This window comes from Lipophrys pholis (assembly GCF_963383615.2).
Source record: "Lipophrys pholis genome assembly, chromosome: 13".
NCBI lineage: Eukaryota > Metazoa > Chordata > Actinopteri > Blenniiformes > Blenniidae > Lipophrys > Lipophrys pholis.
The window spans coordinates 23563399-23579523 of NC_137632.1; the positions used below are offsets into that span (position 1 = coordinate 23563399).

At 41.9% G+C, this 16125-nt stretch overlaps 1 protein-coding gene across 1 annotated transcript; it reads right to left on the reverse strand.

Moving 5' to 3' along the window:
• Window position 1: 1 nt before the first annotated feature.
• plcd4b (phospholipase C, delta 4b) lies at window positions 2-15625 on the reverse strand. The gene is made up of 16 exons (XM_080478740.1): window positions 15306-15625; window positions 12366-12416; window positions 12122-12280; window positions 10747-10975; window positions 9855-9984; window positions 9358-9589; window positions 8776-8977; window positions 6873-7017; window positions 6099-6251; window positions 5107-5271; window positions 4008-4158; window positions 3808-3924; window positions 2596-2774; window positions 2227-2359; window positions 1987-2136; window positions 2-1905 (listed from the first exon to the last, which is right to left on the reverse strand). Exons 2-16 carry the CDS (start codon window positions 12382-12384, stop codon window positions 1814-1816), a joined length of 2256 nt encoding a protein of 751 aa, XP_080334866.1. The 5' UTR covers window positions 12385-12416; window positions 15306-15625; the 3' UTR covers window positions 2-1813.
• Between the last annotated feature and the right edge of the window lie 500 nt (window positions 15626-16125).

Below are 16125 nucleotides of genomic sequence, written 5' to 3' on the forward strand. Positions count from 1 at the left end.
TATGAATGACTGGATTTTATTCCTTCAGAAAATGTTTTGCATATATTCACAGCTCTATATACACATACATTTACCATTTAAACAGCAGCTTCTCAAGAATTGTCTCATTCAGGCACTTTGCAGCTTAATGCTGATTGATAAACATGATGCGGTTCATAACACTGATACCTGACAGTTTTTGAAATATGCATAACAAGCTTTAAGTACTGTTAATTCAACTTGGACATTCCCAACATGCAGCACTCCATTTGTCACATTCTCATGATAAAAGCTGTAAAGAAATACTCAGAAATACATAACGTTAGACTGTAAAAACAAAACGGATATCTTCCTCTGAATGTTAGTAGCTGCATAACTACCGGGCTGTTTTCTTACTGTGAATTTAATTTAATAGTTATAAAGGGATTAAATTTACTGAAGTGGAGAAACACGACAGATGCAATAAGGGACACGGCGTATCCTCAGTTCAGAGATGCATGCTACAAAATCTTTGATAGAAGTCTCTTAAGATATTTTTGAAGTAAACTATGAATTGTAAATTGACTGGAGGCGTTTCTTCTCCAATGGTCAACTGGGAATCAGCTTCAATGCCACTCAGTGACGTGTGATACCAAAGATTTACTTTACGATCCGATACCGAGTCAAACCAAAAGCTGGTATCGCCGACACCGGTCCAATACTGATCTGATACCGATACCGACAAATTGAACAAAAGCTTGTGTGTTAAAGCTCCACGCACATGTCAAAATCACGGCAACGATTTCTTATTAAGATGCACCACATGAACCAATCAAAAAGTTGTAGATTATTGTAGAACACTAGGTTGCCAGGAAAAGAAGGTGATGAACTTCAGCTGGAAAACAGGAGGGGCGATACCTTGAGAGGGTCGGACTTATAATGTACCTGTTATGTTTGAAGTGGCACGATTAATTTGTGACATGTCCCGTTTACACGACAACAAACGAGTGTATCCGCAAAATTTTCTTCACTTTTGGGGGGGTCTGTTTACACCAGTGTGCGGATGCACTGTATCTGCAAAGTTTTTAATCCGGCTCCCAAGGTGGAAAGATTCTTTCACGGCCGCTATTCCCTCCTGCAGAGACTGCCGGAGGCTATGGAGCCTGTTACTGCAGCCTGTTATCTCTCCCCCTCCCTCCTGCTCACCCAGTTGTAAACAAACATGGCGGCCGTGTAGTGGTACGACTCGCGGTCAGTATTCTAGTTTTGTTGTCCAGATCAGTAGTTTAATAGTGGAGACTCACCCCTGATAGCATCCGATGCGTCATCGGTCCATACAGATGTCGGGTGCTCTCCCTTTTCCTCACGTTTATAGCGTATTGTTCTCTGCACACACGTCTGTGGAGTTTCATTACAAAATAAAGCAACAGCGCCCTCCTGTGGCCCGGCATACTAACTACATCGTTGTCTCTGTGTCCGCTGCTGCAGTGTAAATACACTCCTTTTTTTTAACGGATTAGGTGTTGTCACATGAAACGTTGTCGTGTAAACAGGGCGGGTAAACAGTTACGTTTGTCCAAACTGAGGATGCACTGCCCCTAAAATACGAGCAGGATAAGTAGAATCTCCACTTTATATCCAGCTGGAGGAGACGCCTCAATATTTTCTCACTGCTAACCCTGATTGAGCTACTTATGTAGAATAATCCTGATCGAGTAAAACTCTAAATCAAATAAGAGTCTAACTTTTTAACATGTTTCCTGCTGAAGTCTCCTCTATCATGCACAACTGATGTTCCGGTGTGTGTTCAGTCCTTCTTTACAGATGCATTGACCTATTTTCTTCCTCGACGTCTTCATGTGAACTCTGAAATACTAACGTTGATGAAGAGCGAGGCCGGAGGGATAGCTGTCCCATCTCTAGAGAGCAGATGTATGTGTCGATATCCTGGCAGGAGAAGGAAAACGCAGGTTTTAACAAGCTTTTCAACTCCGCCACTGACGTTTAGGATTTCCATGTGACGCTGACCTGTTTGAATGCACTTGAAGGGGAGCGTGAACTGCCCGATGAAGTCGTTCCTGGAGGCTTTGTCGTAGTCCTCCACCACGAAGCGAACCAGCGCCAGCTCCGGAGTGTGGACCACAAAATTTAGAGTTTCATTCCACACCGGGTTGAAACCTGCAGGAAGGGAGCAGCAGGAGGTAAGGTTGACCACCTGGAGAAATTATCTTCTATTATTTTTTAATGATTTCTTGTTTTGACTTTCACCATTGTTGTGAATGTGCGCTGTCTCTTCTTTGGCCAGGTCCTTTGGTACTCCATAGACCTCCACTCTGACCAGCGGGTCCACGATGGAGCCCTCTTTCTGATTCACCTTCGGTAGCTGCTGTCCACTTATCACCTGACAAACACACAAGAGAGCTTAACAGATAGAGCTTATCAGATACATTGCTATCTTTATTACTGGAGTGAGAGTACTGAGAGGAACCAGCTGGAGAGATTCTGTTAAATCTAGAATAGAATTTAAAATCCTTTAAAGTTTAAAAGTTTTGGTCCTTTTTTTTTTTCTGGTTACATTTGAGTAACTTGCCTCACCCCGTCTGAGTTTCTCATGAATCAACCATGCCAGTTTTGTACCTGTATGGATAACCGTAGTGGTTTGTAGGCTTGGTAATCCTCCGGTTTCTCTGGGTCGAACTGAGCGGTGCCATCCCTCATGAAATCTGGCTTGAGGATGTAGCCGCAGCCAGCGTTCTGCCTGAACAGCCCGTCATTTAGATCCATCTCCAGACCCGCTGTCTGAAAGTTCAAGGCCACTTCAGGGAAACAGACGAAAGAAAATTTAAGGTAATTTAATTGTTGATTGACTGTGGGCGGCTGTACAACCACCGTTTCCCAAAGTTAAAATGAATGTAGTTAAGAGAGCTGGGGGCTTTGGAGGACTGTGTTTTATCCAGAACAGATGGCAGCGGTGTGATAGGCGATGTGACAGGAAGCATCTGTTCTGTCAGAGCGCTGCAGCTGCCAGGCTGTGCTTTCTATCTCAGCCTCCATTCTGATAACCTCCATACAGATTATCTGTATCGCTGCAAAATTAAAGATTTGCTGATGAATCAGGGTGATAAAAAGAAGCTTTGATTATGTGAACATGCTCCATGCTTGACGACATCCATTTTACATTAACAATTAATTCAAAAAACATTGGGTTCAATCGGGTTCAGAATACAGAACTTCCTGTTTGTATTTAGTTTTCTTAAGTTGAGAGGAGAAAAATATAATTTAAGAAAATTGTTTATTTTGAGCAAAATTAGAACTGATGCCCAATACAGATGTGTTCCTGTTCTGGGAGTTAAAGTCTCAGTGAAGAATTTAAATGTCATAAATTGCTGTTGACTAAAACAATTCCAGGTTATGATTCAGACTGATGATGAGAAAAAAAGACTATTTACTTATGTTGTCATTTTTTTGTTCTTTTGTTTGTAAATTGCCCATATTCTAAATTATTTCATGGAAATGATAGGATAGGGTTCAATAATCCATTGGCTTTAGTTTATTTTCTATGTGTTGAAATATGACCAGAAATAAACCATTCCTTTGTTTGCTTGTTGTTTGTTTGTTCCTTCATTGACTGTAACATCTCAGCCGCTGTGCCACAGCAAGACTGCATACATGCATCCATGCGTACATTAAAATTTGACATGTTGAGGATTGAAAGTAACCCAAAAATGATTTTATGAGTTACAGCCATGAGCTGCTGAGATGCAGCGTACATCTTTGTAGACAGGAAGTACCAGTGACTCCGAAGGAAGAGTTTTGTTTATCCAGCAGAGGGAAGTATTGAACCCTCACCTATCTGACAGCCCACATTCCACATCTCCTGCGGGTTGTAGTTGGAGGAGTCGGTCCTGAGGCCTCCGGGGTAAATCCTGCTCAGCTGTTGCATGTTGTACTGCACAAACTCCGACCCTGGAGGATACACGACACATGTGATGCGTACCAATCTCTCTCCACGTGATGAAACAAACGCTGCCCTTTCAGTTTGACCATACCTGCCTCCTTAGCAAGTCTTCTGGCCTTGGATTCGGAGAACGAGGACATCTCGTCACATTTGGCGCGAGAGCGAGCGTGATCGAAGCCGTGGAAGTGGACACTCTTGCAGTAGACTACCAGGTCAGACAGCTCCCGGGAAAGCTTGGACTTCTGCAGAAATCGATATACAGTCAACGAAAATAATACACACAGTGTGTGTGTTGTACAAATGGTACAAGAATACCACATAAAGCTTTAGTTTTCATGTATCTTTTATAACACTACTTGACACTACTTGCTCGGGATTGGCACAAGATTCAAATTACAAAGTTATGGTGCTCGCATTAGTTTTTCAATGGTGGAACAGATATCGTGCAAATGGTAAACGTCAAGCAGAACGAGGCTCGTGGAAAAAAAACGTACAAAGAAACTGCTGGATGAACGTGGATAAAGCTCATTTCTCTTTCTTTCACATCTGTGGATACCAAATTGACAAGACAAAGGTTGATGATGTAACAATGAATACGTTCAACACTTCTAATTCTTAGCTCTTTGGATATTTCTTGTCATGTTTGTTGGTGTGTGTGTGTGTGTGTGTGTGTGTGTGTGTGTGTGTGTGTGTGTGTGTGTGTGTGTGTGTGTGTGTGTGTGTGTGTGTGTGTGTGTGTGTGTGTGTGTGTGTGTGTGTGTGTGTGTTTTCCCACAAAGAAGCCCACTGGATTCAGTTTTCTCTCTTCTTTATCTTGGTGGTATATCTGCCTTCAACAGATCAGTTTCCTGCTTCTTTCTTCTGTCTGCCTTCTCTTTCTCCGGTCTCGCCTGTCTGTCGCTCACATCCCAGCCTGGTTTCCTGTCTCCTCTTACTATCTTTCCTGCTCTGCTTCACCATCCACTCTGATACGGTTTCTCTTTTCAGTCCCTCTTCACTCCCACCTACAGGTGAACCAAAGACGCACAGTCTGAACCACTATTTTCTGTAAGTTCTACCCTGGGAGCCGTGTTTTCAATGTCTCCAAGGACCATTACCTTGCAAACAGACACACAAAACACAACGAAACATTGACGGGTAAACCTGGCCTAAGAAAGATGTTCGTTCAGATGAAGATGTTGTTGCGTCACCTTGTCTGTCTTCCTATCGGCGGGCGGATCTTCAGCGGAGGGGCTGTCGGCGTCTCCGTTGGCCAGCTCCTCGTCGTCGCTCACGTCGTCCGTCAGGGTGTCCTCGGGACAGCCATCCAGACCGCCAATCTTCTTGGCTTTCAGTAAAATCTTGCTCTTCAGCTCCTGTTTGAACGGGTGCAATCGGAAGTTACATGCACAGATCATTTAAAATCAGAGCAGGACATACACGTTTTTTTTTTTAATTCCATGTCTGTATCTCTGGTTGTTTGGAACAAAGTACTTGTTGTTTTCAAGCTGCTCGTGAACATGTTCCATCTTCTTGCACTTTCTTGTCCTCTAACTAAATGCAGCAATGCTTCACCATTTAATTGTCTGAGTCCTCGGGCGAACGACCTCAAAGGTGATTTGCCATTAGTTCAAGTTAGCATTGATTGTCCTGAGTGCCTTAATGGAAGAGGTAAAAGTTAAACCAGTGCTTTCAGGATCTGTGTGTGATGGACGAGAAGGCACTGCTTGACAATCTTTAAAATGTCTCCAAATCGGTGTTGATATTAAAGTTTCACTGGTGTGGGTGAAGTCATCCTGGTGGCTTGACGAGGGTGGAGCGAATCAATGTTAGCATGGTCACATTCAGTCCTTTTTTTTTTAAGTAAACTAAAGCGTTGGACAAACAAAATAATTTTATCACCAAATGATGATGTCCAGAACAAGAAATCCACCCACAAAGCAATCAGGAGACATTCTTGTTATTTATCCCACGATCCAGAGGGCGGAGCTCATTGATACTTTATTGTATTTCGCAATCTTCGTTGTGATCGTTGGATTGACATAAGGTCATGTGGTACGAAGAAAGATGAGTACATACTGTATAACTAAGTCCAGTTGACCCTCTTTGATTTGAGATGTCTCCTTCCTGGACAAATGAGTGCTTACCTGAATGTTTGATCTTGTATATTTTAAGAAAAAAAAGTCTTCAGACGGATTCTGACCTGTGGGGAAGGCAGCTGATGGGGGTCGTGGCCTCCCAGCGGACAGATCAGTAATGAGTCTCCCAGGATGTGGCGAAGGTGTCGGGCTATCACCGTCTGCTGCTCCACACTACAGTGATTCTCCAGCGACAGGATGACGGGGAAGTCTGACGCCTTAACAAACACAAAAGAAGCAAAAAATAAATAAAAAAAGTCACATTTTCTTGTCTGACTCACTCCGACTTTCTGCCAGTTCGCCCAGACTCAGCAGTGAAAACTGCCGCCAGTGTTTGCAACAGTTTTGTTTCCATGAAGCAGAACTTTCCACAGTCCTACAATACAGCTTTCTTCATCATATCTTCCCAGTGTTTTGTCAGGGAAGTCTGAGCAGGATAAAACCGAGAGGCGGAGACACTGGAGATGTTCCTGGTTGATTTCCATGTGGTCTGTCAGCAGGAGGACATTCACTACATCCAGAAAGAACAATTTTCTGTTCTGGGTAAACACACTGTGTCTGCACTTAATGGCTGGGTTGCTGTAAAGTACATATGGTGCTTAAAACTCTTGCGCAGTCAAAATGAAATTATCATAACTTATAATCAGCGGAGAAGCTGTTTTGTACTGGATTTCTTCTGTTTGAGGGGAAAACGTATTTGTTTAAACGACCTAAAGTAAAATGGTTTCTGGCGAGATGCGGATGGGTACGATACCAGAGGAGATCAGGGATAAAATGTGAGTGCGTTTGGATGGTGCAGCGTTTCGTGAGCTCTGACATTGTTTCTGCAAGCCGCTCACCTTGAAGGCGTATTCTTTAACAGTGGAAATGATGTCTTTAAAGAGGATTTTTGTGGTCAGCGTGTGACCGTGATAAACAATGGGTTCCCCATCGTGGCCGTCCCAGCAGTCCAGCTCTACACAGCGGCAGCCCCTCTTCAAGGCCCTACACACACACACACACACACACACACACACGCACACACACACACACACGCACATATAAGCAATTACCACCATTAACATGTTTGACATTCTTCCAAGTTGGAACTGGATCTTGTACTCTTCACTTAATAAGAATTAACAAAAAAAAATTCTCAAAATGGAACCGCATATTAAAACAACAAAAGTAATTGCAGTGTCCATGTCATATAAACATAAACATACTTGAAGTTCACCAAAATCCTAACATAGAAAGGAAACTGTTTCTTTGGGGGAGACGTTGGGGGGAATTGACTTTCCTTCAGAAGGGTTTGGAGAAAGTATTCAACCAGCTCGGCACTATTTCACCCTATTTTATCCACAAATTGTTCTGTATACCACGCTGTAGAATGTTTGTAACTAAATGTTGTCTTCTGTCCAAGTAGGTCTCTCCTGTAGATGAAACTACATGTCTCAATGGGAGTAACGGTATACATAAAAGTTTATAATAAAAACTAGAACAATTTCAAATTAAATTTTGTGTGTGCCTGCCGCTAGCTGCAGACAAGTATGGAGGGGATACTACTAAGTATGTAAATCACTACGTAAGTATGTTGAAAGAGCAGTAGCTCTATTGTGTGAACGTGTCTGATAAAGAGAGAGCGAAAGAGAGAGACAGAGATAATAGTAGTATGATAGTGATAAAAAATTATCAATGAAGTGCCAGTAATAGTACAAAAGTATCAATAATTACCAGCAAAGTTTAAAAAATATCTATAAAGTACCAGTAATAGTGGAAATAGTATAAATAAAGCATTGGTAATAGTTCAAAAGTATCAGTGATATCCAGCAATAGAAAAACAATAAGAAGAATAAACTAGTTCCTTGGATAATAGTTATTCCACCTCGTCTATTTCATAGACAGGCACGCAGTAAAAGGTAAGTGTTTCAGGTCTCTGTGGTCTTAGTTGGAAACATTTGGCAGCAAAACAATGTTATTTCCTTTCAACGTGATCCTCCCAAGTGGCTTTCTGTACTTAGCCTTGATGTGTTGACTTCCTGTAAAGCATCTAGAACCAGGTTCACGTGCACATTGTAGTCAATAATGCAGCCCTCTCAAAAAGCTGTTTTCAATGGCACCTAATTATTCTTCATTTCATTTTTAACCTCACATTTATGTAATTCTATTTACTTATTTCTGATATACTTAAATTGTATTAGAGGACCCTGTTTAGGGGAGTTGGGAAGGAGTGTTTGTATAAGTTCATGAAATGTTATAAAAGAAGAAGTTATTGTTTGCCTACATGGAATTCATGATGCATAAAAATTGTAACAAATGATCATTTAAAAACAAAACGCAGATCTCCATCAGTTCAAAGCTGATTTTCTGTGAATATTTTGAAGTTGCATGAGTCACGTTGTTGGAATTGAGTGTTTTAGAGCCAAAAACTTGTAAAACATTAAGGACAGTATTTCCCATTGAATATACACATGAGATGAAATACATAGTTTCTGTTTATATCTCTATCATCTTAAAATATGTATTTCCATCTTGTTTTAGTAGAGACTAAATTGTATTCCTTGTGAATGCTCCAAAGCTTTCTCATATAAAATTGAATTTGCACATAATCTTAAATTGTAAGCTGATGTGTTTCACAGTTTCATTAAAAAAAATTATGTTTTCACAGTATAATCATGAGTCATCTTCATTTTCACTGCAGTGATCAACTATTTGGGATTTTGTTGAAGTGGCAGTCCAACAGACTTGAGTTGTGTCCCTCACATGATGTAGGCCTCCAGGCTGCTGTGTCCTCGCAGCTGGTCCTCCAGCAGGTAGGTGTTGTGTGAGGAGGAGATGAAGTAGTGGCTGAGCGGACGCCTCATGTCCTGGTGCAGGTCCAGGAAGTTGGGCCTGAAGATGGAGCCCTCCTGGGAGCACAGGTACATCTGGAAGCCGTCTAAGGACATGGCGTCGTGCTTGATGGCTGCGCAGCACAGAAGATATGTTGCAGAAAAAGAAATCAAAAATCAACCAGTCAAGCTCATTTGGCACAATTCGGCAGCTCTGCTCTGGCACATGGCACCACGAGAGGAAGGACTTCCTCCTCTTCCCAAAATGGACATGTGTGGGCGGAGCCAGTCCAGCTCACACAGACACAGCAGATTCTGAATGCAGCTCCTATGATCCAATAGTCAAATAGATGAAAATCAAGAAAAAGCAATTAACTTTGAATAAAACATTTTTGGACCAACGAGACCATGTGAAAACGTTGAAAAGCTGGAAAATACAATCTTCAACAATCGAGTTAATTCACTTTATAAACAGAGAAATCACCTCGAGCAGTATGTTGTAAAAACCTCTGACCTGTGTCTGAGGGTTCATAGCGGCCTATCAGCTCCTTGGCTCTCCGGGCGCTCTGCTCCCCCTCGTGTTGCTCGATCTTCAGGAAACTCTCCAGCTCCTCCAGCAGTAGCTTCTCTCCATCTCCGGAGTAGTCCTGGAAGACTTTCCACACCTCGTCCCTCTGAGTCAGCATCTTGTAGAACTGGACGAACTGTTCGATTTCCAGCGAGCCGCTCTCAGACTTGTCGGCCATCTGCAGAAAGGAAGAAATCACTTAAACAATTACTGGTTCGGGTTTCAAACCATTATTGACATACTTTTGGGATTTAAAACATTCAGGTTCCTTAAAAACCAACAATTTGTTTTATTAGATTCTAGCACAAATATGTTTTAATGACTCCGTAGTATCACAATACAGCGCTTAAAAAACAAAAGAAACAAAGTTTTGCTGGAAAACACTTAAACACCTACTCGTGGAGGCAGAGCTCAATCCATCGACCTTGAGATGTGAATCTTACCGTGAACAGATGGAGAGCGTGTTCTTCATTCATGTCTACGTTCATCATCTTCAGCAGCGTCTTCACCTCCTTGAAATTCATCTTCCCATCTTTGTTTTTGTCGGCTTTGTGAAACCAGTCCCAGACCCATCTGAGAAGACGCTGAGGCAAACTCCAGCTCAAATAGACGAGAAAGTTCACAAGTCCTGTTCTTATTTCACTACGTCAAAAATATTAACATTTTCTCTTACATCAAAATTTCCTAAAAAAAAATAGTGTACACCTTGTACACTCCTTGGTTGTCTTTGGAATTTAATCATTTGAAAAAAAAATTTATGCTTCTGTTATAATCAGTCTTTATATTAAAGGATAGATGATTAGTTCTCACTGATGAGCATATTACCATAACGTTATAAAATATGCACATTACAAAAAATATCAATATAATACATACATTTGAAGGGGAAGAGTGGATTGCCCATTTAAAAAAATATTGTTCATTATTATTATTATTTTTTTTATTATTATTATTATTATTATTATTATTATTATTATTATTATTATTATTATTATATCAATTTATATTTTAAATAAAATTTAAATGTCTTCATTTCTTAAATTACAAAACAAAACGACATGTAAAAGGTTAATATCTGATGATATAGTAAAAAACCTTTAAAAAAATAAAAATACACCGGTATTAGAAAATGTATACAAAAAATTTACAAATCCTAACTTGAATGATTGAATGGATGGATGGATGGATGGATGGATGGATGGATGGATGGATGGATGGATGGATGATGGAAGAAAATGAATAAGCTCATATCTGATGCTTATTCATGTGGTGGATGTGGTGAAGTTGGGGACGTTGGAGGATGTGTGAAGAAGCCACCGCTCAGCGAAAGGATACTGGTCCAGCCTCTCCTTCTCATCCATGGTCTGAGCTTTGTGGATGAGTTTCCGGACGCCCTGGACCCAGGCCTGGGCCTCCTCCGGGCTGTCGGCCACCAGGTCCAGGTTGCCCTGACGGCCATGGAACACCAGAGTGAAGCAGTGGCTGGCGGGGAACTCCTCGGAGATGCTGAGCAGCACCTCGGACTGATGACCCTCGCGCACCGCCTCCACCTCGGTCACCGAGACTGCACCAGGAGCAGAAAATAACACTTCAGATTCTATTTTTAGGTCCTGATTTAGTTTCTGCTCCATGTGATATCATTCATCATGCAGTTTCACACTTTGTCGTGGGTCGTGAGCTCAGCAACTGACAATTTATTCATTGAAGAGGAATGTGAAGGGTTTGATTTAATTACAATATGATACAAAATGAAATGCTTCACATGGTACACTAGAGGTCTGTTATCACAGCAAAGGGAGGGTCCATTCCCTGCTATCCACCCTATGATTTTTCCTCTCTGTAATACCTATTCATTTCTGAAGGGGGTTAAGCCTTTCTTCATCCAGAAAAAAACCTTGTTGAGTTTAAAAATGTCTTTTTCAAGAGTGTCCTGGCCAAGACAGGCAGCAGTACATCATATAAACAAGTTTCAGACAAAACAGGCAATTGTACACATATAAGATATAAGAAAACGTCAATACAAGAAACAACACAGAATCAAGAAAATACATTTTTAAACATGCCAATTTGCTGAAAAAACGAAAAAAAATTGTAAATAAATTTAAATTAAGTCCATCATTCAAAACATCTGCAGACAGATGTGTCTGTCTCCAAGTCACCAAGCAACTTCTTAAAACAGTCCAGTGAAACCAGCTTTTTGAGTTTCAGGTCTTTTTCTATTTCCCTCCAAGCAAACCGAGCCGCAAACCTGAATGTCTTTTTCCCCCCAGTTCAGTCCTGACTTTAGGAACAGACAGTAAAGAAGAAGATCATGCGAGCGATCTATCACCTGCTCTCGATTTTTGCCATCAATCTCGTTGATATTTTGGTCAAAACCTGAGAATTTGACCTGCTCTGGACAAACATTATTCACCTCTTTCGTAATGAACTTGTGTGATTCTGAATCATGAGAATGTGGGAGCCATGAGGCTCATTCAGAATCTATTTCTGGTATTCAGTTTATAAAGCCCTCCATTGTACTGATGTAAGCCTCTTGGCGAAATTCAATTATGTGCTTCTTCATTTTTTTATTTTTTTATTTTTGCAAATGTCGCCTTCAGCCTTTGACAAAAGTCCTAGTATCAGTAGCACCCTCTGGTTTGACTTGATTTCCTATAAGAATACAATATAGAATACTCTGATTGAATGGTGAACGTGTTGCTGTACTCACAGGTGGAGTGGCCTCGTCCTGCCCATCTGGACTTGTACCAGATGGTCAGTCCGTCCTCCAGCAGGCGGAAGTGTCTCTGCTTCTTCCAGGAGCGAGACTTGACCTTCCTCAGAGTCGACCCTGCCATCATCACCTTGAGGTGAGGGTCATCCTGGAGACCTGTGCAGTCGGTACGAACCCAGATAGTAAATAATACGAATTTACCAGATATCCTGCTTTTGCGGTCCGAGTGCGCTTTACTTACGCGAGCCTTCGGGATCCATTTCTGCCCCTAACACATGCCAGTGGAAATATGCTGCGGAGAAGAAGCAGATGTTATTTTTTTTATTTTCACTCCTCCCCAAATCCAAAACGGAATACTTTCAGTGCAAACTTTGCGCTCATCCACCCTATTAGTGTAAACACAAATTATTGCGACATTTTATTATTCATGTCCTATTCAGAATCATTTTGTTTAGATTGTTTTACAGAGATGAAACGTCCTGGCGTAGCATTAGATAACCAGCTGTGTTGAATCAGAAGCAGCTGGACATTAGAAGGAAAAGAGAAGTCAATGCTTTTGCATTCACTTATTCAGCAGCCATGTAATTCTAAAACCTTATTATCCAAGCACCAGTCCACTGACGTCACAACCACAATGTATCCCTGCACCGTGGACCATGATGTTAATTTAACAGCCCCTTTCCACTTTCAAGACACGCACGTCGGCATGAATCTTGATTGTGTCCTGGCATTAATCTCCAGCTTTTTCATTAGCTGAAAGGAGAGAAGTCGGCGTGTGCTGCTCCTGCAGCCTGCATGCTGAGTAAGAACAACCACTCAGCAGAATGTGTGCTGCAGTGAGATCAAATAGTACCCGGGAGCTGAAAGAAAGTCTTTGTTTCAAGTACCTGTCATCGTAATTGTCTTTTTCTTTAAGAGAACAAATGTCCACTATTCTGATTGTTGCAGCCACGTCTTACAGTACAGTAAGATTTCTGGAGGCGGTTTGAGAGCACCTCGGCACAGAGCTGCTGCCTCAATCCAACTATTTGACAGATTACCATGAAATCTCACACAGATGTCGATGATGCTCGAGGCACGTATCATGTGGAGGAGTGGCTTTCAAAGTGGACGATTGGCTTGAGTCTGATTGGTGGAAAAATCTGGGGGTGGGAAGGATTTAACCACCTTTATTTTACCTCCGAATTTTCAAGTTTTGAGACAAAATCAAGCATCAAGGTTGTAATTTCAAGAACAGATATCTTCAACAAGTATTTCTTACATGGAAAATATTAGGAACTCCAGCACTGAGATCAGTGGAGGTGGTTTAGGGGGTTCAATGTGAAGACCTGAGAGGTCACGCTCGTCATGCCACACTTAGAAAACCTCTGGTGAGCATCTTACTTTTTGTCTTTTGCAATAGAAGAAATATCTCAGTTGGACGACAGTATTCACCAGAATAAGAGGCAAAACTGAAAAAGTGAACGTACTCAATGTAACGTCCAACACTACTATACTTTTATTGCCTACGGGTCTCAGTTCAGTTCAGGTCAGGTCAGGTAAAATGTATGAATCCTCATTGTTTTGTGCCCTTCAAATCCTAATTTCACAATATTATACTGCTGTATCACTGACATATTGATAAAATATCAATTCAGGGTCATTTTGCAAAAAGGAACCATGTAAACAAACCAACTTTCCAGTTGATTTCCTATCAAATTTGGTTTAATCCTGTAAAAACACTTCTCAAGGTGATCAGAGTCTCATAAAATGAACACAAATGGGACAAAGTCGCTGTGCTCTTATGTACCATTTTCTGGTTGAAGCATTTGTATACTTGTCATTGTGATTAAAGCTATTCCAGAAGCAGCCCAGAAAAAACCCCAAAACTTAAATCAATTTCTTTTTAAATCCAAGTAAAGCAAAGCTGCCATCTCTCAGGAATCAATAAGAATAATAATGCATTGGTTTTCTATAGCACTTTTCAGGACACTCAAAGACGCTTTACATTGCATTATTCATTCATTCCATACTCGATGGTGGTAAACTACGTATGTAGCCACAGCTGCCCTCGGGCAGACTGACATAACTTATGTTACTTTTCAACTTCCAGGGAAATTCCTCACTTGGGCTCCCTGCAGAGAACAATATGCTCTGAGCATTAACAATGGGAGTACACAGACATGGATGAAGATGACATACAGTTTTTTACTGATAATCCAGCTGATTTGAAGGTGTTGCAGCTTTATTCAGTAACAACGCAGTTACTTTCATATATTGTCAAAAGTACAATTTAGTTTTTTTTTGAAAGCGTCTTTACTTTACATTTCCATGACAGCAGCTTTTCACCGAAAGCTGATATTCAGCTGCTTTCTCTGCCTTTCACTGATATGAGACGGTCAAACACTTCCTGAAAGCAGAAGCTTTCCTGAAGTCGGAGCGGTTGTATTCCCGTGTGCCGACCATCTTTTCCTTTCATTGTCCTCTGAAACGATCTTTGTTTCGTTCCACCGCACCTCATCCAGGCAGATGACACTTCTCACCACAGCCAGGACTGACAGGATGCGAGGAATGTATCGCAGGGAGAAAACAGCTGGACCTCTTTTCCTCAGCTACTGACTCCTTTTCATTCCTACTGCAGGAGTTATTTTCCATCCTAGTTTTTTTTTTTTCAGTTAAAAGGTAAACACACCCTCCCTCCGACTCCAGACTTCTATGTGGCTCTTTGGTTGGCTTTATTTTGGGGCTTATGAGTCACACTTCATCCAAGCAGCTCACTGACCACATGCACAAACAGACACACATAACGATGTGACTCAGGAGGGGGGGAAATGATGGAAAATGGGAACAAACACATTTGTGATGACAACCAGCAGATTCTGACTTATAGATTTCAGTGTGAGAGCTTCACGTCTGGAGTTTTAGGTTGAATCTGCTTTGAAAACTATTCCTCATCACTGATTTTTACCCCAGAGTGCCTCTTTCCTGCCGACGCTGATGCCAAGAATGCCACAAACAGGCAGTGCCAGTGCAATAAATCCCACATAAGAAACTCCAGCAGAGGGGGGAGAGGGGATTGTCCAGAATAAATTAGAAACAGGAGACAAAAACTGCATCACTACTACAAAATCTGCAGCTAAAGAAGGAAAGACTGACTCATTCCTTTACAATCCATCTCGATAAGGAGGATACTGATACTTACCAAAAGTGGAGAATCCTCTAGAGATGTTAGATGTTCAGAAGAGAGTTCTTCCTGGGAGGGGTGAAAGAGAGAGGTGTGTACGTCACACTGGCTCTCCACTCTGACATCCAGACGGACAGAGAATCCAGACCCTGTGAGAGCAGATCAGTGCCTTTAAACGACTGGGAGTGTCTGAAAGGGAGCGTGGCCCAGCCTCCCTCTCTCTCTCTCTCTCTCTCTCTCTCTCTCTCTCTCTCTCTCTCTCTCTCTCTCTCTCTCTCTCTCTCTCTCTCTCTCTCTCTCTCTCTCTCTCTCTCTCTCTCTCCTTCCTCCAGAAACCTGATTCCACTCCCAACAATACTCCTCATCCTCATTCTCTACACAGACCAAGCCCCCTCCCCACCGGCTTTCCTCTGTTTCCTGCCACTCCCACCGTCCATGAGCCACAGACCCCCCCAACCAAACCCCACCCCCCCTCCTTTCTCTCTCTGCCTTCTGGCCTGAGTCACTCCCCTCAGCCTGCTGCGTTCCTTCCTCCTCCTCCTCCTTCTCTTCTTGCAGTGGCTCTGGATGCTCTGCAGGACCTGCAGTAACTTCTGTGGAAAGATGTGGGAGAAGGTCAGATAAAGACGATAAAGCAATGACAAACACTTATTGTACATGGTGTGTAATAAGAGGTCATCACAACGCTCTTGATGCGATCAATATGTGAGGATTTGGCTCAGAATTATCTTTGCGTCTGCGGGATTGTCGTCAAAGCAGATGGAAATCTGTAACATGGGGCCAAAGAAGAAGCAATAAAAATCCAGTGAATGTCAAACTTTCTGTGTCCACCTCGAGG